We start from the raw sequence: 27653 nt of genomic DNA on the forward strand, positions 1-27653 counted from the left end.
AAGTACTAAAGCCAAAAGGCTGCTGCTGACTACAGGCAACTGAATACCGCAACATTAAAGTGAAATATTACTTTTTTGGAAAAAGACATTATTAGAAACCTTGAACCCACGATTTCTTAAAAATAAAGTTTATGAAGTTGGGAATTAATTCTTTCCATGAAAAATAAGAAATATAAGGGGTTGCTTCAGCAACCTAAAGGAAACTGTGCTTTGATGAATTGGGAAGCGTGTAATAAATTAGGGGAAGCAAATAATACTACGCATTGTAACCTCTGCTCAGACATGGCAGCATTTCTTACCGTGTAATACAACCGATAAAGATTCTTGGCGGAATAACTCAGGGCTAGTTAGCTTTTCATGCCCCTCTGAGAGCTCTCATGTCAAGCTGCCAGCTCAGGCTGAACACGGATAAACAGGAATTCCTCATCTCCTGCCTATTCCAAATCCTCCATCTCTGTTCATCAAGAACCTCATGACCACCATCACCACCATCAAAGTGTATAATGTGTGTGTCATTTCTGATACTGGATGCTCTCTATGTTCACATTCAGATTGCAGCTATACTTTATCTTTTTCTTTCCAGATAACAATCCTAGTGGCAGGTAAATGCCTGCCTTACCCTTCGTCCAGATTCTGATCTTCTCACCGAGGAAGTTACAGAAACACTTATAAATATAGCTTTGAAAGCAACCAACATTTTATTGCTTTGGACCAAGTTGTAAGGGTCCTGCCAAGATCATTTCTCCTGTCCAGCACTTTGAATCTTCCTCTCAGTTGCATGCATTAGAAGCAACTTTTCATTTTCCTCCATGACATATCCTGCTCCTGTGCAGCAGCACATCTACCATCAAATGTCAGATTCCAACCTGGATGAGTGCATTTGCCACTCTTTGCCGTGCACACACCAAATGTTCAAGCCAGCACACCTTCTGCAACATCTTTTTGGTAGGAACAAGCAAACAGCAGACTGACTTCATCACCCACTGTCACTTAATTCTTACAACTCTTCTGTGCCATGACTCCTACAGAAAAAAATCTCACAGTAATTGGATAATTTATATACTGATGCCACTTCCTCACAAGCTAAATAATGTTTTTTTACTCTCCAGTGTATCTTATCGAATCTTGTCATTTGCCTTCTATATATATTGAAAAATCTACTCAGCCATCATTAACTTCTGTTTAGCATTTGTGTATTACAAATAATATACAAATACAGGGGAGTCCTGGATCTTGACTAATGTTTTTACATTGAAAAGCATTAGTAATAAGATTTTTTTTCCCTTTTTAAAGTTAAATGACAGTTTACTTCTGTTATGGAAGTTGAGACTCCAGAAAAAAAACGCACTTTCAGGAAATGCCATCATGCACCTTTAAAAAACACAATAAAACCGGTACTCTTTTACATATTTCATGCTAGGCATTCAGAATGTCTAGTCACTTTTGATAATTTGGAACTAGTTATAAAATTATGTCTCAAAATTTATATTTCTTGATCACATGAATGGTTTTCAACACGTTTTAAAGAGCTGCGATTAAGAGCTTTTTAGCAATTTGTTGAGCCATCCAGTTTCTCGCATTTGTACCTAGTTATCTCTTCTTATCACCTAAGTATTACTGTAGTAAATTATGGACAAAGATGGACCCCATCTACCTCGTAAGCTACTAAATCCCAAGCTTCCTAAAGTGGCAACAAGCATATACCTGTCTTCTGTACCATATGCCTATTTTTTAAAAAACCCTCCATGTACAATGGTGAGATTGTTTAAACTTTCTTGTTAACAGATGCAGAAAAAGCTGTATGCTTTTTCTCAGAAGCACATAATCTACACTCTGAATCTACACTACATCTTCTGATGGTAATTTAAGTACCGTATCTAAACGCCAATTAGAACTACAGTCTTCTTGGTGGTAAATATTAATAATTTGTCCTCCTTCTTGCAAGAAAAAAAAATACCCAAACCCTTCACCACCGACAAAATTAACCTACTGAAATTAATGTCTCACTTCCAGGCTGTTTGTATTGCAATAATTCTGCATGGAGACTGCTTGCTTCCAGCAGTTTTATCACCTTCGGCAGTAAACCTAACACATGTAGATCTCTAGAGAGTCTTATTTTTTTCCTGTTGTCTCAATTCTTTACCATCAAAAATGACAATCCTGTCAGCATATCACCACATTTAAAGACTGACCTGTGCCAGTACACAGCCTGAAATGTTGCATTAGTAAAATTTCTCCAGGCTGGACACCAGCCTCTTTCCCACCTACCTAATCCACCAGTGCTAGCAACCCCAGGCAAACATTTATTGTGTGACTTTTTCTTATTTTTATTCTTAGTCTTTATTATTATTATTTTTATTATTATTATTATTATTCTCCTAGCATATTGGAATTTAAATTATGTGAAATTAGAAGCATATAATTCTTAGGCAAATCTCTTACCTGTGGAATTCATTCCAAATTGGTAAAACAGAACAGGATGTTTTTTAACCACTCAGGTATATTGCAGGTTCCATAGTCATTCAGCAATTGAAGTCTGAAGGAAACCATCTATTTGACACATGTTCTCAGTGCTTTGCAGAATAGCTCAAGATCTTTATGAAAGACCAATACATTACATTTTTATCCATGTGCATATTAACTAACGTAAATACTTACAGAGACACAGAAGTGTGTCTCACCAAGGAAAAATCCGTCCTCGCGTCCTCTCTCCTATAAGCAAGTGACATGGAGGAAAAGGGTATAAATTCTACCAATAAATAACTGAAGAACTTAATCACTGAGAAGGGAACTCAATTATCCCGAGTGATATAACTAGGAGTAAGAAGCTCTTGGTTTAAAAGCAAGAAAACCACCATGATTGTGAAGTTTTGTCACTGTGGAACAGTAGATACAAGCGATGTACTTGAAAGCCTTGGTTGAAGCTTAATCATAAACTAGACATCACAGTCACAAATCTAAATACAGTACCACACAGCACTAAGAACGTGACTGGTACCTGATTAACTATTTTTAAGTTAATTTCAAGAATTTCCCTTCATTTCATGATTTTTCTCTAGTTCTGCTAACAACACACTATTGACGCAGAGCCGTATCCTATTTAAGCTTAAATCATTAAGTATCTTCCAAAACTTTCCACTGAGCCAAACATTACAAGGCCAGAAAAAGGAACTGATCTTAATTTCATCTCATTTTATGCAATTTCCTAGTACTTTTTAAGGACCCTTAGCTATCTTCTTTTATTCTGGCACCTACCTTTACAGTACACACAGATGCACTTACTCAGCTGAGCACTATCGATGCTTATTTTCAGAAATGGAACACAGAAAAAATAACTGAATCTCAAATTTCAGTCCACCTTTTTCTTAATCCGTTCTCTCTCTCCACTAAATATATTTTTTAAACATTCTACCTTTCATCTCAGCAGCAGAAATGCCAGGATCTTGTCTTCTTCATAAAATCTGCTACTGGTGCCTTTAAGGTCACCATCACTGACAGAAGAACTAAAGTGAATTAAATGTCCAGAGAAATCAAGATGCCAGGAAGAATCACTTTATGCACAAATAAAAAACATTAAAACTTTTCAAAAGGCATAAACTATTTTCTTAGTTTTGTTTACTAATACTCATTTAGATACATATATTTATAAAGTATAAACATATATTTCTCTGCATCTGTTTACACCTCTGAAAATCCTTTCCTCCCACAAGTATCCTCCTCCATCTTTTTCTATGTGCAATAAATTTTAAAAAAAGAATATTGAAATAACAGATGAATCAAAACATATATTAGTAATAATACTGAAAGCCTCAATTTAGCACATGCTTTTGTCAGACTGAAGGTATAGTTTAAAAATTAAGCAGATGATTGCTTTGCTGAATTGAGGTTTACACGACCTTGAAGTTAAAGTCAGAAAGCTGGAATAATGCAAAACCTCAAGGAAGGGACGAAACACAGAAACCCCAAACTGAAATTCATAAAACGTGTTCAGTCGCCTCAAGTCTGAGGTTTTCATTTGATTCTGCTAGAGAAATATTTGCAAGCACTACCAAGTGTGCAGTCAGGCTCCCTGAAATGGGTCTAGTTTGGAGAAAAGGAGAACTTAGGTGTTAAAGAGATTTTCTAGCAACCATACAGCAGCATTGCCTTCTGCTGCCTGAAGGCATCTCAGAGGAATAAGGGGAGAATGAGCACGATTGCCACGGGGAATAGTGAGGACAGAGGACACAAACCAGAGGAAACCAAGCATCATTTGTACCATTGCTCACTAAACACCTTTTTTTGCTGTTAGTGGTATCAGAGATTTAAATGAGAACTGACACCTCACTCTGTGGGGCATGACAGATGGACAGAAACAAAACACAAAGTCCCTGTTTAAACTTCAGAAATCTGTTGTCTTTTCCTGTGTGCTCAAGTTTGAGTATGATTATAGGACTTGATGAACAAGAGAGTAGGCAACTAGAATGGAAAATAACAGATAATAAGAGTTATAAAAAATATTTCCACTCGGTCTTGGTATTCCTAGATCATTATTTGTTCCTTTCCAGATTTACCCTGCTATTGTAGATATTTTACAATCTTTATTTGCAAAGTGACAAGTCCGTCATGCCAGAGATGTGCACAGGTATAGCTTCTATCTAAGCTCACTACAATAGGATAAGTCTGTCAAGCGTCAGTGGTAGAAATAGCATCTAAAATGGAGATCCTGTTCACAAGAAATTAATTTCCATGCCATTTTCTTCAACCATAGATTAATTCCAACTCAAACAGTTATAGTACATGATCCTAAAGTTCTCATAATGTTTCATCTAGACAGCTCACATCCTGTGCTACAAAGCTGTGCAGCATCACTGTAGACCTGCACAGCTGCTGCATTTCACATCTGAGCCAGCTCAGTCCAGTGCATAGGTGAACCGACAACTATCAGCAATTTCAGTTCATAAAGCACTTTTAAATCTTTCAGGGAGAAAAATATGAATGAACGCTCATTTTCAAGGGAAATCTGAAAGAATTGTACAGAAGACAACTCGTCTTGCATTATATGATGATGTCAGTACATGATATTGTCAAAAATCTAACAGACTGACAAAAACATGAAACCTGCAGAGAGCTGCACTATTGTTCTGTGTAACGACAAGTAAGAAAACCCTACTTTGTTCTCAAGATTCTTCGATTTTGTTCTTAAGATTCTTCAATTATCAAATTTCTATTTATTAACCTTTGTACCAGAATGTACATGCTACATGGATGCAATGTCAGTATCTTCACAAAAATTAATGTAAATTATGAAGATAGGCGTGTTTATGTTTGTGTAATATCCCGGAACACTCCATTAAGTTACCTTTCTTTTCCTAGTGTCTGCTGTAGAATTATATTTGCCCACCTTACCCTTGAAGCACGTATTTATGTATTACATGTTAGAATGCCTTGAGCAAAGTACCAGAAGTCAGATTCTCATTTATACTAAGGTCTTTTAAGCCTCTCAGGAGGCATATAAGAATATACACTTCATTTAAAAAGTAATGTATTCAGATCCTTTCACATCAGTACAACTGTGTGTAAAATGTCTCTAGTATGTATTTGAATCTGGTCATACAGTTAGAAAAAAATTATTATATAAGGTTTACGAGATTAGGAGTTGCTTTGTTTCATATGAGAGATTCAGATGATTGCAAACTTCATAGCTTACTTATTATCTTCGCACTAATAGAGTTAGTAAATTTATTTGCTAAATCAGACTTTTTAAAAATTATTAGATATGAGAAGTAATAAAATCTTACACAGCAAGCTCAAATCTTACACAGCAAGCTCCTACGTTTAGTAAGATGCACATGTTTCATTTAGTACTTCCAGTGTAATGTGCCAGAACAGGCAGCGACACAATGGAGTAGGAACCCTCCACGCGGTTGTGCAAACTACATTAGCAGAGTCATTTCACGCCAGTATCTCCTACCTCAACAGAACCACATCTATACTGTCTGAAAGCTTTGCATGCTGCTTGCAACAATTCATGTACTGTGTTGTGTAGTAAGACACTGATGTATGTGCAATCCAAGAATTTTAAATGTCCCCACAGGATATCAAATACTATCCAGACCGTTTGTAAATACTTTCCCAGTGCTCTGCAGAAAATGAGCCAGTTCTTTTCAAATCTACTTAAATGACATTTTTGTCTTATCTAAAAATCTATGTTCCTGTTTAATAAAGTCATCTGGGCAACTTACTGTTTCATCAGTACTGCAAGCTTATGCCTTCATTAATAAAATCTGTTTGAGCGTTAGGATTACCCCCAGTAGAGACAGCTGGGAAACTGCAATATAAAGTCAAGCAGCACATTTAATGACCAATGAACTTCTAGAAACTTAGTCCAAAATGATACATCATTGTGTCAGACACTCTTAAGCAATATGCAGCTTGGTCTCCCTCTTTAGAAACATGAAACCCCCTGAAACCGCTACCACAAATTGTGAACCTTTTAAATTACTGCCAAGCCACCTGCTTTTCTCCAGGAAACTTCATAAAACTCTCCAAATTAGTAATGTCATTAAGTAAAGCTTACAGAACTGTTGTTATTCTGAAGGAGTATTAGCTGTTTAGTTTAAGGAAACCAATGGGGATTTTTATCATGGAAAGAATTGTCATGTATATTGTATAATCTATTCCAAATGAAATGCCTTAAAATATTCTTAAATATGCTATTCTTTCACATTTTAATCTTTCAGGAAGAACACTGTAAAATCATATTCTTGGGATTAAACTCATATAACGAAGAAGTTCAGTTCAAGAGAGGGTATGTGAAAGATTCTCAAACAGTTTATGTGTCTTCATACGGTACTAAGAGCTACATAAATCAAACGTCCGATTTTGCATTTTTGAATTGCACTGGAAGAAATAGTGCTCAGATCGAAGAGGGAGTCTGATTTCCCTGTTCGTTCTCTTTTTTGAATGGTTCTACACAGAGCGGGCAAGGATGGATTATAGGAATGCCTTCTGTCAAGGAGTCGGCCAAAACCGTACCATCTCATCTTGGAGTAATTTATCCAGTAAGATGATTTAGAGGACAGTTCAGTGGCACCATTTTTGGAAGGCAAAAGCAGAGGGGAAGGAATATAAATCAAAGGTGACTGGCAGGTAAAGGATATATGCAGCAATCAGCCAAACCATGTGCACACTGGCACAAATTCAACAAGATCATTTATAAAAATTTTAAGTCAGGAGTACACAAAAGGGGGTCTGGTGCTAACTAAATCCACAGATAGATTACACGCCACTGAAATAAACACTTCCAGATGCTGGCATACAAAAACCTTTTACAGAAAGAAATGTTTTCTTTCATAAATCTGAAAGGAGGAACCTTGGGTTGGGGGTTGGGAGAGAAGGGAACAAGATTTCCAAACTGAGATTTTACTTCCTACTGGTTTTATAGAATAATAACTCATATTTTTCAAATGCACAGTGTTAACACTGTAGAATAACAAACAACTATAGACAATAGCTTGAAGTATAAACAAAGGCATCATAAGTATATAACTGTTTAATGAAATAAAATGCTTTTTTTTTGCTTTCAAAATGAGAAGAAACAATAAAAATGTCAATTTGACTTTTTTTATATCAGAAATTGAATGTATAACTGAAGGAAAAGTTTTCAAATGCCTTTTGACATAAATACATACATTTCATTTTTGAAAACGTGTTAAGAATGAAATCCTGACTTCTTCAAAATCAGTATCATTTGATTTTTAATATTAATAGGGGCAGTATATAATATACAGGACCCTAAATATCAGAGAATTTTTATTTGGTATCTATGTACCTAATTTCTTTCGGAAACGGCATTCAATATTTTTATCATTAAAGTGCTTCAGCAAAAATTTATACGTAATGTATCCACATCGTGTATATTGAAGCAATTATTGAAGATTGTATTCCAGAACTTCTTCTCACTACTATTTTGGTCTGAAATATGCAGAAAAAAATTTCTTTCAGTTCAGAAGACTAAGTTGCAGATCAAATGTGAAGCTGAATTTTTCATGACATTTAAGGCACCTAAAACAAACTTGCTTTTCAAAATATTCTATTCTGTTTATCTCCACAAATATCATACTGCCACACCATCCTTTATATTTTCAAAGTTTCCCTCTCTTCTTTCCACCCCCAGAATCTGCTGGTTTAGTCTCTCACAAACTCAGCTTTGCCAGATCTTCAGCTACTATTCCACAAATTTTGTTTTCTGTGGGAAATAGTAGAATCAATATCATCTTTAATAAATTTAAATTACTAAAGGTTTGCAATGAACTTCAGTATTTTTCGCAACAGAAATGGATTTAAGCATTTGCATAAAAGCTGAGCTCAATCAGGATCAATAACGAGCACTTTTAAAACATCAGAACTGAAAGGTCTGGAATAAGTGTATAATTTGATTGTGAAACTATTATTTACATGTACATGTAATGTATTGAAGTCTACATGGAACAGTTGCATTTTTTATTTAAGAACATATAAGAGTATAGGCAGGGCTGTACAAGGCCCATATAATGTAAGTCTCTGTCAAATAGCATTCTCTGGTGTTAGATGATCTTTGTGCAGGGAACGTCACAAGCAGTATCATAAACAAGGTTTTGTAAATATTCATTGTTTTATGATGCTTAGGCAATTTTATAGGACTGAAATTTTTAACAAGAGAAGGTTCAACTAGCAAGTCTTTTCATACTGAAATGACTTGGAGCCTGAAGGAGCATTCTCCCCAAAAAGTAAATACCCAAACAAAAGTTGGTTATGCCCTCTGTTCATTCAATATGCTCCGTTTACACATGCATATGCTGCTGAATAATGGCCACTGTCTTCCACAGGTCTGTGCAGGATTACAATTTATATTTATAAACTCAGTTTCCCTTTAACTAAACACCTAAAACACTCCATTTCAGAACTGGCATAAACTAGAGGGGACAAAGAATCTGTTTTGGAAACTTTTTCTCATTCTTTTTGCCTATGTTCTTCCACTGTTGTAGCTGACCACTTTATTTTTAATTTCAGAGTAGAGGATGCTAGCTGTACTTTTTACTAGAGGTTTTCTCCCGTGGTCACAAGTACTACTTACAAAATGTACGTGTAGTTACAGCTGTTCATATCAGGGTTTCAGGTAATCACTATATATTGATCACAGAAGAAATATTTTTAAATAATTATTTACTGTTTGTTACTCCAACTGTTAGAAATACAATCAATTCAAATAAATTAATTTCTCTAGAGACATTATGCTTGTATTCCTGGTAAGAAATACCCACCTGATATTTTTGAGAACACCTTGGCATACTAAATATTATTATTTAGAATAATATTTGGATTAATATATGGATTATACCTATAGGCCCAGTCAAGACTGCAGATCATTTTCACTATGCACTTTACAAAGATGAGCTTTTTAGATTAATCTAAATCTAATACATTGTTATTATTTTACCTTTTTGGTCAGTCTGTAGAAAGATTGAGCTTGTTATAATTTGGTTTGGTATTGATTTTGATCCCATTTAAATCCTGAATCTTACTGAATTCAATGATGCTGCCATATTGTAAAGTAAGAGTCCAGAAGCAAAGTTTCATGAGGAAAGAAGGATATACCCAGGTCATGCTACAAGATATATCAATTTGCTGTTTCTCAAAATGACTTTCTGCTGACTTCCCATTGAACTCCAATACATTCTGTACATGTAAGAGAAGTAATCCTCTTACCTTCTTCATTCTAGCTCGCACTTCAATGTGTCAACCATGAAATGATCTAATCATGTGGTTACAGCCTCCATGTAAAGGGATGTAATACCATTATCATTGCACTTGAGATCCTGGCATAGACTGAGCTGATGTTTAACAACTGGGCATTCAGGATTATTCTACTCCTTAACTATCTAAACGAATAATAAGAAAAAAACCCAAACATGTGTAGAAGAGTACAATTACAAATAGATGTTATACAAAAACATTAGAATATTCATATATACTAACTTTATAGCCAAATATAAATTCGTCTCTCAATATAAAAAGTCTGTTAATCCTATGTAAAAAAATTTCTCATTTTCCTTGACCAAGGAAGCAAGATTTAGCCTGCAATGAATTAATACTCATAAAATGTCTCATCTCCTCAACTTAAATGCACAGAGCACTGAGAAATAGATTCAGTTACAGCACATGGAACTGCATCATCCCATATGATGAAGAGTTACATATTTCCCATTCCTGTCTTGCAAAATTGTATGGTGTGATTTTTTAAATCAGTTATATATTTCTCTGCTTCTTGAAAGTCTGGACCATGCTTTAAAGTAGGCAATACTGAGTATCACCCAATACTGTTAGTAGAGAATATATCGATAAAATACATGTTTAGACTACCTTAGATGTGATACAATGCAGAAGAATCTTGAGTACACTTGCTGCTTTCCATCGTGGTTTGCTCTTGGAGACAAATCCTAAATGCTCTAATTATGTTAGTCATTTTGACATAGCTATTAAGGTCAAAATAAATGCAAATGGATCATTTTCACTAGTTTAATGTTAGTTCTCATTTACCATATGATTATAAAACTTTAAAAGTGCTCTTTTTGTCCAAATCAACATCCATCAAATGCTGCTAAAGAATAAATTACACAGCTTAACTCTTCTTCCAAAACTGCCTTATTAGGAACACTTATCACCAAATCAGATGGAATAGAGAGTCAATCATGATGAAACGGTAAAAAAGGGAAAGATGCCATAAAATATCACTGTTCATGCTTTACAAATACGTATTAACCATCTTAATAGTCCCAAAAGAATAGGGTGGGTTTTTTAATAAAATATTCTCCTGTATTTGTTTCTTAAACAGAAATAAAACCTAAATTCTATGTATGGGACTGATTTATTCAGTAGCAAAAGATAAAACTTGTACTTACATTCAGGTTTTCCATTTTAGAAGTAACACTAGTATTTTTAAGCATTCTACAGAATAAAAGTTCTTCACTGATTTCCTTCAGAAATCTAGCCATTTTGGAAAGTTTGGAAATAAAGTATGTTTGCCTCTGGCAACTAAAATTGCTGAGATTCATCTCAATTTCATCAACGTTCAACCAATCAAAACAAGCAAGATTCAGTGAAACCAAAAATAAAACATGAATCACACCAATACAACTCATCAATAGCAGGGTTCTAGCATGTATGCCGCAAACTGTAGCACAGTGCAAAATCATTTGAATATAGGTCAACCTAGATGAACTCTTTCTGAAAGCTGAAAGAATGAAGCTGATAGGAATCCTATCAGGATGAGGATGGTGAGACACCGGAACAGGTTATCCAGAGAAGTTGTGAATGTCCCATCCCTGGAAGTGTCCAAAGTCAAGTTGCATGAGGCTTTGAGCAACCTGAGCTAGTGGAAGATGTCCCTGCCCGTGGTAGGAAGGTTGGACTAGATGATTTTTAAATGTCTCTACCAACCCAAACCTTTCTATGATTCTACGATTAATATCCTGGACCTCAGAGTAGAGAACCTAGAAACTGTGGAATCCTCATCTTGGGTGTAAGCTCCAAATTCCTTTTTATATATGCAGAAGCCTGGAGTCAGAGAACATCCCTTATCCCATAATGTGCTTTGATTTCCTCACTACCAGACTCAGTCAGCTGGCATGCAAGTCCATGAGCCACAGGTTCTATGAGGAATTCTGTATGGTAAGGGTTTCTCACGGTCAGTAAGCATCCTAGGATGCATACTCAAAGAAATTTTGCTTTATTTCTGCTCTTCCCTTTCCCTTGTCCCTCATTCTGGTGTCCCAGACTTAAGATACAATACACTGCAATTCTTTCAGAGAAAATTGCCAAACACAGCACGTTGTTACATCATTAATATCAAGAGAACACTTCAATGGATGTTACCAGCAAAAACTTTGCAGTTTGAGACGTCCATAACAAAAGTGTTATAAAAATTCAAGTGTCATGGCAATTATTATCGCTATTAGAGCTATTCACTTCTATAATTGGTTTAATACTTGCAAATACTCAGTATCTCTATTTCCGTAAAAAACATCCATCTAACAAAACTAATAGTTAGCTAACAGTCTCAAAATATTTATTTATTCACTTAGAACAATTTATGTTAATTCTCAGATAGTGACATAACTGGTTCTGGGCTAAAGAGTCACCGTTCCACTATGACTGCATTTAGGAAACACACCTCGATTCTTCAGGGAAGCCTGGTCACACAAGGAAGCAAAGCACACCAGGACACTAACGCAGTAAGTGTAATCTTACATTCATACCCACTTAAACACTGGATGCTGAGTACAAAATGACTCTTGGTGTATTCAGGAATAACTCCTTCCTGAAGTACTGAGAAGCCATTACGATTCCCAGACAAGTGGATTTTTAGCCATAATCGGTTATTTTCTGCATTGGCTAAACTGTCACAAAAGCCCTTTGTTTCTCTCACCCTGGGAGTCTGAAAAAAATTGAGAAAAGATATGCATATGGGAAAACATACAACCAAAATATATGCAAATCCATTACAGAAAATTAGCCTCTCCTTCTTCAAGGGCTTATTTCCATGCATGTTCACACAGTGCACAGCTCCAATGACACAATTCCCTATCCAGACACACAAGCACACCTTTGAGTTTTCATCCAATAACAATGACCATTGTGTCTTAATTTGGTAAAAACGTAGATGGAGCACTGAGTAGACCCCTGCAATTTACATGAAAAAAGACTTCCACAACAAATACACTTCAATGATGTAGAGGTCTGGTGGCATGTGTGTAACCAAACATGGAGGAGATACATTAACAGTCCTATAGCTGACTTTTATATAACCAGGTATGGCCATTTCTTCAGATCTCAGTAACAAGAACTATTTGACGTAGGCTATGTTTATTTTTCTAGGTAGTGCAAAACCTTAATATAACGTTAGACAGAAGTCTGAGCTACTCTCTGTGGTGTCTGAGCGAGAAACTGTATCAGAAGGACCTAAACCCTCCTTGATCTCTTTGAAGCAACTAGAAGGGATATTTTTATGGATCATTGTAATAACCAACATACTGGCAATTGTCAAGGGCCTGCTGTACTCAGAAAGTAAATATTTGAACCAAAACTGCTATGGAATTAGCTTTCTAACTAGAAGAAAGAATCATGTGCTATCCTAAACAAGGATGGGTGATGTGGAAAGACAGCCACCAACTGCACCCCAATGTTATTAATGGAAAGTCTTTCACCTTTTCTAAAAAGACAGACTTGAGGAATGAAAAATGTTAGTCAAATGAGGAGAAAAAACTAAGTCAGCTTCTTTTAATCATTTAGAGCAGCAGTGTGTAAGAAACGGAGATAAGCGATGAGAACCCTAACACTGAGAACAGCTTGGTGCCCAAGCTATGAGATGGCATACGGAAAACTGAGATAACTTGTTGTCCTGAATCCCACATGAGGACCTGGAACATAAGGCAAGATCTACATCAGTTTCACCAGAGAAACCCAGATATGAACTACTGCTTTCTTGTTTACATCTAAAATGGAAAGATTGACTTTGGAAATTCCTGGTATGGAACCAACCTATGAGATCCACTCACTCTGTCTCCTCCAACATCAAGCTTCAATATGAGACCATGCCTGATGATACTTAGGGAAGAACTCAGTCTGCCTATGGATGAATCGCATATTGAGTGCATCCATCCCAAAGTCAGTCCCTCATACATGGAAGTTTCTTGATGAAACCACCACTTTACTACCAAGACAAGATTAGAACCAATACCTACATGTGTAAGGTCCTTATGGTCCTCTGATCTGGTGTACCTGGTTCTTTTGCTCTCAACCACTTTGAGGAATGGAAAAGTGGCCCGAGAAAAAGCCGAACAATCCACACCACAATGAAGGCTGTGTACTGGTAGGATAAATACAAGACAAGAAGAAGACTGTCCTATCATTTCATGTCTTCTTGTGAACTGTGCCAAGGAAACAAGTAAATTTTATTCAGTTGAGCAGAATCAAGGCCTCATACATCACAGTCTCCATGGAGAGTGATTCAAACACAGAGGCCATTCTGGAGAGTTAGCTTTAGGTATCCACAAGCAAGTACCTAGGTCAAATATGAATGAGTTGTCACTGAAAAACATGTTAATCAAGTCTTAAAAGGAAGGAAGATCCCTTCCTGTAACCCCATGGAGGAGAAGGAAGGTAGGGAGTTTTCACATTCTTGGCGTGTGATGTTGAATCTGGAGCAAACAAGGATGGTTTCCCAGCTGGCAATCTAGTAAAATATCCATACCTTCATCTGTCTCTGCAATTATGTGTAGGGTCTTGACACTACTGAAGGTGAGTTTCCAGACAGTGAAGAAATTAACTTTAGTCTAAGAACTGAGAAGTCCTGGCTCACCAGAGGTGAGAAACGATAAGAAGGTGAGAAAAAAAAGAAGATTAAAAACTGTAACACAGAGAGTTAAAAAAAAAAAAGAAATAAGAGAATTGACAAAATTTGTATTTTAATATCAAGGGCAGTTAGAATATTCTTGTCTGGTTTTGGTTTAAAATGCAACCATCTGCAAGGGATTTTTCATACAGACAATATTGATTTTATAGTATCTAGCAAATTTAAATGGGGAAATATTATCAGATATTTTGCAGGTCCAGATTTTTATTCATTTCTCCAGATGTACTGCTGATTTAAACTCAATCCATTTGTACAGATGATAAAATCTTTCAAAAACTAATGTTGTTAAATCGTAAACATTAAAAATAATACACAGTGAATTTCAGGGAGACTACTGCATGCCTCACACTAGGCAGCATGGCAAAAAGCCAAAAAACCAACTCTAGCCAAATTAAAAATAATCTCTCAAATGAAAAAGAAAATGTTTGCTCTCTCCTTGTATGACTGGCTGGAATGAGATGGAAATTACTTAAAATGAAAAAATAGTCCAGAAGTGTCCATTATTTCTTACTAATTTACAGCAAGGATAAAATTCTTCTGTAAATCCTTCTTACTGCTCAATAGTCACATATCCAAGAAAATTTCAGAATAACATAGGCCTACAAAATTAAAATAGTTTATTAAATCCCAACAATTGAACTGTGCTAAAGTTCCTGTAATATTAGTTTGGAAGACATAAAAGCATTTAAAATGATTCTTTTTTCTTTTTGCAATCTTTTTTCAATGGTCAGCGCTCAAGAGTAGTAACATGCTTTTGTTTTCAAAAAACTGTAGGTGAATATTTTGGATAACTTATTTTGCCTATTACTCCTCGTATGAGATCTCCTGCATGTTCCTAACACATCATGTTATTCAGGATAGGTAAGTGCACGTTCAGGTTTCTAGGACTAATTCTACATTCTTACTATACGAGTATCATAAACTTATGCTGCAGTCATATAGCACGTTGGCATTAGCAGACTTGCACTTTTTTCTTGTTACTATTGTAAGAATGTAGAACTATGGCTTTTACTTAAAGCTCAGTCTAATCTATACATTTTATGGACTGAATCTGACAAGGATATAGCTCACAAAAATGGCTGTTTCTTCATTCTTTTCCTTGCTTCTGTAGTAGGACTACTAACACGAACACGTCATGCATAAAAATCCTTCCTCCTCACCTACAGCAGGCTCTGACAGGGCACCTATTGATTATAAAATCACATCTGATGTGGAAGAATGATCAGTAGGTTTAAGAGAAATGGAAGAGATGATATGCAAATGTATATTCCTAGCTTCTCTACGTGACCTTCAGGTTAGTTTTAAGGGTGGAAACAGCTGAAAGCATGACTTCACTGAATCTAATGACAGATACCTATTTAATATTTCTCTCTCTGTAGTTTTTAAAGTGTAACCACAGAATCACAAGATGCACATTGAGTAAAGCCACCTTTCCTCCTGGTTCTGTCATCCTCTCTAGTATGTCATGCAGATACACAAAGAAACTATTATGAGGGCAGTGGCAATAGCAGAAAGCAGTACTGTTCAGAACGCCTAGAGATAATATTTTTAATACAACTCTGTGAGAGTCTGGTAATATGAAAAGGTAAGGTCAAAGGAAGCATCAATCTACCTTCCTGCTTTCTGCACCTGTAAGGAACTCACAGGAGGTCTGGGGTACCTTCATTTTGCACAACTGTGGGAGCAATGTTTGTTCCCCAAATGTTTGTTCCCCAAAACTGACAATGAGGGCACTGACAGGAAAATTAGGCAGATTGGCAAACCTAAATGCATACTCTATAATAACTCTCAAAATGCTTTTCCTGAACTTTCTCATTAAAAAAGGAATTGTATTACAGCTCTACAGCATCTGTATGCATCTAGAAGATGACCGAAGATCCCCTCTCTCGTTCTTGGTTTGTTTAGAGGGAACAAGATCTGCTTATCACATTAACCATGTTGACAGTAGGTAATGCCAACAAATTAAATTGTTCATTTAGTTGTACTGTTTGGGAAGCTCACAAGATTGCAGGACATAAAAAAACCCAACCCAAACCAGAGTATGTTATTATATCTTGTTGTTGTATAGAAATCTCAAACTTCGGTTAATAATTAACCAAACCAATTCCAGTGAGGGTCAGGGAAGGTAGACTTACCTCTCTGTAATTGTTTATGTGTACTCTTCTTTATAATAAAATTAAATATATTCTCTGCTTTCAGAAGCTATTGCCATGTTCTTAGCTACATCTCTTCGCAAACTTCTGCTAAAGACACTTCTCTGTTTTGGACTAGAAATTCTATCCTATGTTTTACAAGATACTAATCTAGCACTTGTGAATGGCAAGAGAGAGGTAAAATTATGTAAAGGTAATTCATTGCAAATATGTATCAACTATCATTAATAAAGCAAACATTTACTGCCATTTATAAAAGCATTGATCAGTTTTGACACCAGGAAAATTATAACTTCACATACCCATTTACTCTTATTTTTTCTTGTTCCTCACTTTCAAGGTCAAGTCCCACTATTTCCTTGATATTTATGGTCTTCATAAACTTCTGCATAATTTTTATGTAGATGGATTTCCTCCAAATTCATAATAATTTTCCTTTCCTAAAATCCCTTCCAAAATGGACAATTTCTTCCTGATTTTTAGGAGCTCAGATCTAGTTTGGTGTTTTAGAGTTTTCTTTTCCTATAATGATTTCTTTGACATTCATTCTTTCCTAAATGTAGATATTCTGAGGTAAGCAAGGATATATGTCACATAGAACCGCAGATCAGAAGGAAATGACCCAAATTCGTGACATTGGAGACAGACTACTTTCATATTTTTATCAGCTGAGAAAATTAAATAAAGAATTCGTTTGGCTGCTCTGAACAATGGATTTGCAATTTGCATAGAAAAAATGATGGCAAAACCTCATAACCCATCAGTGTTTTACCACAAGCTCAGTTCTATTACATTTTAGTGGAGGTTCAAAGTTGTCTAAAGAAACCATTCTCTTCTTTCTCCAACTGTAAATGTGTCACTTGAGAGTTCAACTTCCAATAGGAGCAGTATCTGACACACAACTAATTTTAGAATATAAAGTGCTCCTCACCATATTGGAATACATATAATTTAAAATAACTGTAAACCTAAACTTTGCAAAAACAGAAAATTCAAGCACTAACAAAAAAGCATAATTTGTAATTGAAAGAAAATAATATTTAAAAGAAAAAAAAACCTTTTTGTCCTTCCAAAAAGAGACAGAAATTACTAAGTTTTATTTCCCGAGAGAATTATGCCACTTTTATAAAGAAAATTACAGTCACCACAAATTGCTCTCAACAATTCCAAAGCTTCTTCATTTGACCACTTGAAAATCAAAGTTCCTTAAGATTATAAATATAACTTTTTATAACTCTGTTATTACGTACTGTGAATGGGGAAAGGGGGCCAATCTTGTGGCCATAGCGTCGAATGGCCTCTCTGATGTGGCTGGGCTGGATGGCATCGCTTTGAGCCTCTATACCACAGGCTGCAGTGCTCTGCAACAGAAAAACACATAAATTGTTACTAAATCAAAAACACACAACAGACTTACAGTGCATAAAGTATGAAAATAAACCTTTATAAAATCGACCAATTTTTTTTTCCTGAGGATACACATCATTGCTGCCGCACACTACATTACAGAAAAAAAGCTATTAACAAATCAAAGAGGACTTTTACATGAACTTTGCTTAAGAGACCCAAAGAACACCATATTTGTCCTCTTAAATCTTTCACCTACTGCTGCTGTATGTTGCAATTGAAAAGAGCAGAAAATGTTCAGACTAAAATGAAAGGGTCATATAAGTCATACTGCAATAACCACAGAAACTATTTTTAAAACATTTCAGGCTCCAATTATGATGTCAAGGGGTGGGGAAAATATTGAACAAGTACCCCAAATGGAAAGTAATCTGACACCAAAATCACCACTCAGTAATATCAGATTGAAATTTGAAGATGAAACATGTGACATAATGGTGTTAGAAGGATGCAAAAATATTTTAATTACTTCAAACTGCAATGTTTTCAAATTTCAAATGACTTTTTGGATTAAGGACTCTGAACAGGAAAAACAAGAATTCACTGCTACTGGTCCATTGATTTTACAATAATATCCCTAGGATTTTAAAAGAAAAAGTTACTCTTTTCTCTTTGATAGTCAAACTGAAATGTTGGTTTAGGCTTCATCTAGACATGGCTGCTTGCCAGAATTCAGACAAGTTATCAGAACGATGGCTGCTTGGTAATAAATTAATGAAAACAGTATTAGTGAATGCACTAAGAATTATAAAAACTTAAATTATACAGTGAAATTTAATGTACACACATACACATTCTGCTCATACATTTACACTATATACTAATGCTTTCAAAATTGGGATATTTTTTACAAAATGTTTTATTTTCAAGAGTGTTGAGTCCACTGGAGCCTATGTGTGTACACACAGAATTATTCATAATACGATGTCAGATTCTTCTCTTGCTGATTGACGTTCATAAAGGGAATATGAAACTCAAATATTTTCTGCTGGACTGGGCCTTCGTGGACGAAGAATAACATTCTTCAACAAGTTAACTCATTTGTCTCAATGCCTCAGTTATGTCCAGTATACAACCAAATTGGATAAGTCATGGCAACATTTCATTAAAACTGTGCACTTTTTAGAATATAATTATTATAAAAGGCATTAAGTCTAACACTAAGAATTTAAGATAAACTCACAGCATTAGTGAAATATAATGTATCAAAAACTACATCTCCAGCTAAATTCTTGTTCCTAGGAATTATAATGGAAATCAGCCATAGAAACAAAACATAATCAAACATAAAATAAAAAAGGAAGAGGAAAAAGCATGTCTTCAGAGAGGTTTTTAGGATTCACTAAAGGCTTTCTAAACAGAGTGTAATAAGGGCAGAGAGAAAGTTGAACGTATTAGGAGTATCTACAGCACTGATGACACTAGAAGGAGAAAATACCTCTTTTTCTGTCTGTCATTGTAAAAATTACTGGTTTAACTCTGTGAAAATGAGTATTTGTTTTAGAAGAATAACAACACACATGAGAAAATCAGAAGTCATTCCATTGCTTTGCAGCAAAATGAGTACTGCTATCACATTTTTTCAAAAAAGCCCTAAGTGACTAACACAGTGCTTCCTATCCAGTTTATTTAATCAAATCTATTTCCCTTGTGGTTTTAAGGTACTTATATCTCACTCAGATAGAATACCAAGGCTCTACAACAGAAGACAGGAATTGTAATATTTACATTTCACACTCTGAACATGAGACGTCCATATTTTATGCAAAGTAAACAAATATTTAGATTGAATGCAACCAACTGGCATAAAAATAAAGCAGGTCAGGCAAAGTTGTTATAGACAAAGACAGCAGTTGCCTAAGGCTGCTGGGAGCAGGAAAATCACGATGACCTTTTTGCCTACTTTGCTTATGCTTTGACCCCCAAAACCTACACTAGCTGCTACTGCCAAAGAAGGGGATGATTACTTGGGGTGGTGTCTACTGCTCTGGCTGTAGAGGAGCAGCTGATCTTAGAAGCAACAGTTGCTACCTCAACAAAATTCAGTTTGCGGGCATTACTGAGATGCTTTAGCCTAGTTCTGATAGAAAAAACACCAAATCACACATTTGGCCCAACAGTAACACTGGCAGTTAACATGTGATACAGGTTAAAATTAATACATAAAGTGAGACATGTTACTTCTTGAAGACATTTTTGTTTCTTTTTCTTTTTTTTTTTCAGGCTTGTGCACCAAATACCTTTTTTCTTTTCCTTTGTTTGGATTTGGTAGAGTCCTGTCCAATTCCACCATTCCCCAGGGCTCCTGATGGGGTTTTCCCAAGATGTTGCTGGCCTGCTGATGCTGGGGGTGTGGGTGTAGGAGGTGGCGTGTTTTCAGGAGAGTCAAGACTGGTCTTCACACTTGTAGATTGCCCTAAGAGATGTGGCTATAAAAGCAAGACGTCAAACAGCCTTCATGTAATAAAATCACAAAAAACCAAAAATTACTGCCTTCTTAGATTTACTCTTAGAAGAGATGAAATACTGAATTCAGTTTGCTCATTCCAGAGGTTGCTATAATACCTGTATCATAGCAATGCATAGAATACACCACTTACTGCACCTGCCACTCTCGATAAATTTAATCTCCAAATCTGCAACAGAGAGAGCTTTCAATACAGAGAGAAGGAGTTTCCACCCAAGAAAAGAGGATTTACATTTAAATATAAAGATGTTGCTAAGAATTTAATGTTTGGAGCTATAATTAAATGTCTTTCTGTTTCAATCCATAACTTCAATATTCATAAACTCCATAACAGAAGTCTGTATCAATACCAGATTCAATAACATCTACCTTGAAAGCAACAAACTACCAAATACATGTAAAAGTAAAACATAAAATGCATTAATATGTGAAAAAGCAAGATTTACCTCAGCAGAGTTGTGATACTGTATGAAGGTGGCAGATATGGCATGACTGAATGGGTCACCAGCTTTGGGAGCCATGTCCTGCTTAACCAAGAGGGCCAAGTCCACCAACTGGAGGGACAAAAACAGCCGACAAACAGGTAGGTTCACTGACATGGTACTTACTACGAATGCCATCGTAACAATGAAGAGAGAGAGGAGCTGTGGGTTGAGGCAGATTATTCTTAATGTTTCTCAGTTGAAAACAAAATTATTCAGAGATATTTCAGTCTATGGAATCTTTCTTTTCCAATTCTGTAAATATATGGAGTAATTTATCTACCCAAGAGGGCTTGGCTTGGCACTAAGGTAACATTTTATTTTCCAGGAAATCCTGCTTTTTAATCCAATTGTGCAATGGGGTTGAATGAGCCTGAGTGCACTGCCAAAGGTCACATAGTGAAGTATGTGGTTTCAGTCTGGACTTGAATAAAGTTCGTGCTGGACTCCTCTCTCCTCTGTAACCATTATAAAGCATTTTTATTTGTGTATCAGATGGATGAATACGGTATAGTACGCATCTGGCATACAGTAAATTGAAAGATAAGACAGTAATCCAGTTAGCTTGGTTAGCTGAAGGAGTGATTACTTACTTCTGAAGGGGCTTACACCCGAGGCTGAAGTACATCCGAGAGTAATTAATTCATTTTGTTTAACTAGAGGTCAATCAGTATACTGCCTTACCTGTGCCACAGTCTCATATGCTAAATATGCCAAAATCTCCATTGCAACTGCATTTGGCTTTATTTCCATACTGCTACAGTCCAACCAGTCACGAAACTTGGATGCTTTCTTTGCTGTCAGTTAAAATCATAAGGGGAAAACGAAAAGTTAACAACAGGTAGGCCAAAATAATGCTTTTTTTTTTTTTTTCCTCAGTTGTAGAAAATACTGCAAATGTGAAACAAGGAGTGTGAATGTGATTTGATTGGTCAAGAAAGAAATTATCAAAATGGAACTAGTGGGGAAAGACTGTTCTTTCATATACAACATTTTGGAGACCCATAAGCAGCATGAAGTAATGAGAAAAACACACAGTTAATCAATCATAAAGGAGATTTCAGAACAACAAAGGGTCTACCTCAGAGGATCATATATGGGACAAACCTGGTTTTGAATATATTACTGTAAAAGAAATGAAATAATATGATTGCATCACATCTTAGATGAATGAGAGAAAGCACTAGAAGAAATCAACACAAATCTTAGTCCAGATAAAATGATATAATTGTATTAACAATAGTGCAGACGAATGAAGAAGGGCAGAAGAACTAGGAAGTCCTTGTGTGAACTATACAGGGATTAGGTGCTGACAAGCTAGCCAAAATGATTTGTAGATGAGCAATTTAAAACATGATTTGGATACAACGAAATAAGGATAGATGTAAATCTGCAAATGATCAACATTCATATGAGAACTTCACACTGCTAATGGATGAGATCACTTAGGAGAAAGTACAGAGAAAAATATGGGACAAAGAAACATGATATTTGCTGAGAGAGTAAAAGGAGGGGAAAAAAAAGGATGATTTTACTTAGGTTCGTGGTGGACAAGCTGATCACAGAAAGCTGTTGATACTTGAACAGAAAGGCGATAGCAATATAGAGGTCTTAATGAGGGCTGTTTGTGAAGACAGCACAACCAATATGAAGTAGATAGAAGGTGGGAGAATAATTTGAAACAGCTCTTTCAAAGAGAGTCTTCAATGAGGGTTAAAAAGCTAAAGACAAGTCAGGCGTTAAACAGAAAACAGGTGTAAATAATGTGGGGTTTTTAGGAGTGAATGAGAAGGCTACATTGAGTCGCTAAAGACAAAAAAAACCCTAAAGCAAAACCAAAGCAAGAGAAGTGTGAAGATGACAGCAGGACCACAAAATGTTCCTTAGAATTTAAATTTGTAATCCTGTAGTACTTGATCCTTTGATGGGTCTTTTCTTTTGCCTGTCTTTAAAAGTGCACAGAATTATGTGGAGCTGTAATTATTAATATATACTGCTAAAATAGGCTTCTTGAAGTCCCTTCCAGGCTTATTTTCTTGTGACACAGTTTTCATAGGTTTATATTACAGTAAAAAGGGTTTACTACTTTAAACATAGCAATACGTACAATTTTTACTAAAATATAAGAAAATAAATAAAAAATAGCCTTTGTGTTAGTTTCGAACAAATGTTCTGCATGGCCTTTAGTATATTCCATCTAGTTGAGTTCATATTATGCAACTGAATTTGTGCATGAATCTCTCCTGCTACTATTTTCAAAGCACTGTAATTCTCTTATTTAATGACATTAAATGTCAGTGAAAAAGAACTGTATAGACATGGTAATTTAAAAACATCATGAAAATATCATCGAGATATTTTTATAGATTACAATCCCCTGGTCAGCAACATTCAATTTTATTTCACAAATTTAAGATTTCTATTTGTTCTGTCTCCAGACGGTAATTTTTGGGTTTTAAAAATGACTTTATCACAAACCTCTCATTTCCTGAAGTCACCCTAATCTGAAGTATCATTTATCTAATGGCTCACAGATGTGTGATGCCAAATTATAACTAAGCTTACAAAACATACTGAATTGGGAAAAGAAATGCTTACAAAATATGTTTTCCTACATTTGCTGACATTTGCTAATACAGAACAGTATTTAAAATGTGTCATTTATTTGCCATAAATGATTCACTCTTTCTTCGAATTTAAAAGGAAGAACAAGATAAGGTCTCTCATTTAAAGACATCATTGTGTTCAAGTCTGTGCTGTAGGATCATGTGCTGTTCTGTCATGATTTTTACTGGCTCCTTCACCTCACTTTCTCTGACATTTGACCTAAAACCTTAGTCATCACTTAACCGCTTCTGTAATGATGTTTTGCTACATGATCAAGCCCATTAATTTACAGCTCATTATAGTTGTGGCCCACAAGTACTTCTAGTAAGTTGGTTTTCAGTGCTAGTAAAGCCCTAATTCTGTCATCATGTTATTAGTGTTGGAATGGCGTATACTGATGAATTTGGCTAATGTTGAACAAATTCCACAGCAGGAGCTTACAGCTTAAAATAGAAAAGACTCTTTAGTAAGTTCTTTGTGTCTCTGTGGATAGCGAAATAAAGGCACAACTTGCTGCTCTTCTCTAATTTTAGATGCATTCTGAAAAACCTGCAACCATGAAACTTTACTAATATGCTGATTATAACACCACCATGACAGACTTCAGGCAAGTATGGTTGTTTTAATCCATTAACTCTTTACCAGTTCTACCTTTGCAATCGTCCCAACCAGCACAGTATTTGAACATATAGAAAGCTTGGTAAATATTCAAATAAAATACTCTGCCTGACAGCTTGAAACTATACTGAATTAACTGTTCCCAGGAGTTATGCAGACAAAGAATTTAAAGTTTTATTACTGCGGATGAAACAAAAGTGCTTTCAAAAAACATGAGGTTCTGCTGTGTTCTCTATTAAATGAAATAATAATGGAACATCTTAATACAGTACAGCCATTATATACTTACAAAAACTCAATTGCCGACTTTCACAAAATTCTGCATACTGGACCGAGTCCATCATTCGTGTTTGTCTTTCTGCTCTCTGACAAAAGAGTAGAAGTACATGATGTACCTTATTCCAAGACGAACTGCATTCCACAACAGAAATTAGAGCAAGAAAGCACCCCTGCCATAACCTTGAAGTAACCCTCCCAAATTTAACATGTATTGAACAAGTTAAGATGCAGAAATATAAACCACAGATTAGTTATTAGTCTCGTGAGTTAAAATTTCCCAGAGGAGCATGTCAATTCTTATTTTAAAAACCTGCTTGCGCACCACTCACCTATGACAGTGATGAGGGCTCTCAGGAAAGGTGCTGAGCACTCCTGCCCTGACTGAGGTGCCCATTTAAACTGAAGCACATGAGTAGGCTGCCTATGTGTTTACAGATGACCAGACAAGTAAAACATTCTCCCGGATCAACGTCAACGTGTTCTGTGCTAAGCAGAACTGATCCCGTGTGCTTTGAAAATGGGAGCATTAGCAGTAGTGAAATGAATGAATTCCATCACATTGAGGATGTATTAGACAGAGAGGAGCACTGAAGTGCCCGTTCCCACACAGACATTGAATATACAGTAATAATTAAGTGGTAAATGTGTCTGTTTCTCTTTTTTTAATTTTTTTTTTTCACTGTTACTCTATGCTTGATTTTTTATACTTCTGAACACCTACAGGAGAAGAAAGGAAATTAGACTGAATCAGAGTTCATTCAAGAAAAATGGTTTAAAGTGTTCACTAGTGGATTTAAGAATGTATTTCACACAGAGTCTAGTGTAAACCAAATTATTATATCTCAAAAAAGTAAAGATAAGAAGCCATAAACATTACGCACACCCTCCCCTTCATGTATAGAGTCTACCATAATTGAATTGTGGTTGAAGCAGCATTGAAGTTCACCGTTAGGTTTGAGCACGTTTGAGTTTTGTTTACTTCAACAGAGCAGGGGTGATTTTCACCAGGTAGGGATCTGGCCTCTAGAAGAGATTACATCCTTCACGTATTGGAGGCAGGAAGCAGTAGTTAGATTAAAGAGAACTATTATCCTCTTTAGAAGCAGACAGCTTAAGTCTCTCAAACAAGGAAAATAGATTGTCTTAAACATCAAGGAAAGGCATATAACTGTCCTCCAAACAGTAATTCAACGAATAAAGCATTACACCTGGTAAGAACAGAACTGTAACAAAGGATACAAAGTGGTAGCAGGAGTGCCTGATGGCACTGAGACTTTACTTAAGCAGTGAGTCTATACAGCTCAAGAAACTCTGCACAAAGAAGGTAAAGTACAGGTGTGTTGCATTAAAGACAAATACAAAGAAAGAAAACACACACACACAAATTTTGCTCTGACACCCTGAGCACTTTTACATCTGATGAAGTCAAAATTGTGGAGTTCTTTAACCAGATTTAATGGAAAACAAAAGGGATGTTGACAAGAGTATTTGGAGACTGACTATACAGCCAGCATTTGGTCTTAGCAGTTTCTCAAATCAGAAAGAAATTTAAAAAAAAAATAAAAAATCAGTACCTCATATACAGTTTCTTTCTCTTTTCTCTGCCTTTTACATCACTCTTCTATGACTCTCCAACCCATCAATTACGAGATCTTGTTAAAAGACAATATGTTCAATTTAGTTGTGAACTGAACCACCAGCTCTCAGGAGCATACCTGGATATTCCTTCTTTCTTTTCTTTTCTACCCAGTCAATCATTTCTACTGTATTTTGACTTCTAGTCACCAGGATACAAAGTGTTCTACTTAAGCATTTTTCAGTTGTTCTCTCATGCATACTGTGTTTTGTGGAGCTGCCATTTCACATAAATAAAAATTTCCAGTCGATCTATTCCCTCAAGACATTAAGTAAGTCTAGACTGGTTTTGTATCCTTTAAAAATAACTGTCACATTACATGCCATAACTTCAATTGTCATCTAGCATAATCATAACAGAGATCTGTTTTGCCTCTGAATTAAATCAGTGATACTTTTGAAGACAGAAGGCACCACCAGGATCACCTAATCTGAGCTTCTGCATAACATAGGACACTTCTCACATAATGCATTCTAGAAATGGCAGTCCTAAAATTTCTTGCATAATTTCACTATATGTTTTATAAAGGAATCTAATTTGGGTTTCATTTTTTCACATATTAAGGGATAACTTCTTCAAATAATTTAAAATGCTAACTTTTTATGCAATATGGTTTAAATTTTTCAATAATTTGTGTCTTTGTTTGCCAGTCAGAAATTACTCATTAGGCACACCCAGGTAATATTGACATAATTTAACTTTAGGTGGGTAATCAAATAGACCGAGCTTCTCTAAATAGGAAAACACTTCTTGAAATTTTACACATGGAAATGCACAGGCTCACAGAAATGTTGCTTGAGATGCCACTCCAACAACCCTCCCTCTGGTGATCTTTAGCCCAACCTCTGTCTTAAAAGAGGACTATTGGCAACACTAGATGAAGTCAGCTATGACTTTCTCTAGCTAAGTCTTGAAAACCTCCAAGGACAGAGATTTTATGTCTCCTCCAGGTAACCTGTGTTGCACTACTCAAAAAGATTTCTGATGTCCTACTTGAACCTGCCAAGCAACAATTTGTGGTTCTTGACCTTCTTTATTCTACCTAGCACTACTAAGAGAAGTTGCTCCAAGGCCCTCAGCTCTCAGCAGCTTTCAGCTAAACCTTTCCAGTTTCTCAGCGTTTCTGTGGAACTGAAGGCCCCAAACCTGAATGTAGTGTTCCAGATTTGGCTCAACAGCACAAAGTAGAAGGGCATGACAACTTCCTTCAGCCTGTCAGCCACATTTCTGCAAAACTGTGAGTTTTGTTTTAATATGATGAGACCAAACTGTTGTTTGGACTCATGTTCAACTTGATTTTCATTATCACCCCCCGAGTTCTTCCCAGGAGGGCTGCTACCCAGACAGTTGGTATCCAGCCCACACTGATGCATGTGGTTACCCTGTCCCAGATGAAGAAACTCAGTGAAGTTTCTGTTTGTTCGGCTCTCAAGGTTTCAAGACCTGTCTGGACTGAAGCTCCATCAACCAGTATGCTAGCCACTCTTCATTTACTATCATCAACAGAGTTGCAGGATGGGCATTTTGTATCTTTGCCCACATTTTTGTCCACATTGTTGACGAAGATATT

At 35.9% G+C, this 27653-nt stretch overlaps 1 protein-coding gene across 1 annotated transcript in view; it reads right to left on the minus strand.

Moving 5' to 3' along the window:
* Positions 1-27653, minus strand: part of SUPT3H (suppressor of Ty 3 homolog (S. cerevisiae)) — a gene marked incomplete at its 5' end in the record, with an annotated part of 89406 nt that overhangs the window by 35360 nt on the left and 26393 nt on the right. The window contains 5 exons of the mRNA XM_009709931.1: positions 17838-17948; positions 20235-20423; positions 20908-21015; positions 21628-21740; positions 24458-24533. Of these exons, the coding sequence (XP_009708233.1) occupies positions 17838-17948; positions 20235-20423; positions 20908-21015; positions 21628-21740; positions 24458-24533 (597 nt within the window). The remainder of the gene's footprint in view (positions 1-17837; positions 17949-20234; positions 20424-20907; positions 21016-21627; positions 21741-24457; positions 24534-27653) is intronic.

The sequence above is a fragment of the Cariama cristata genome, unplaced genomic scaffold (genome assembly GCF_000690535.1).
Source record: "Cariama cristata isolate BGI_N322 unplaced genomic scaffold, ASM69053v1 scaffold19001, whole genome shotgun sequence".
Lineage (NCBI taxonomy): Eukaryota > Metazoa > Chordata > Aves > Cariamiformes > Cariamidae > Cariama > Cariama cristata.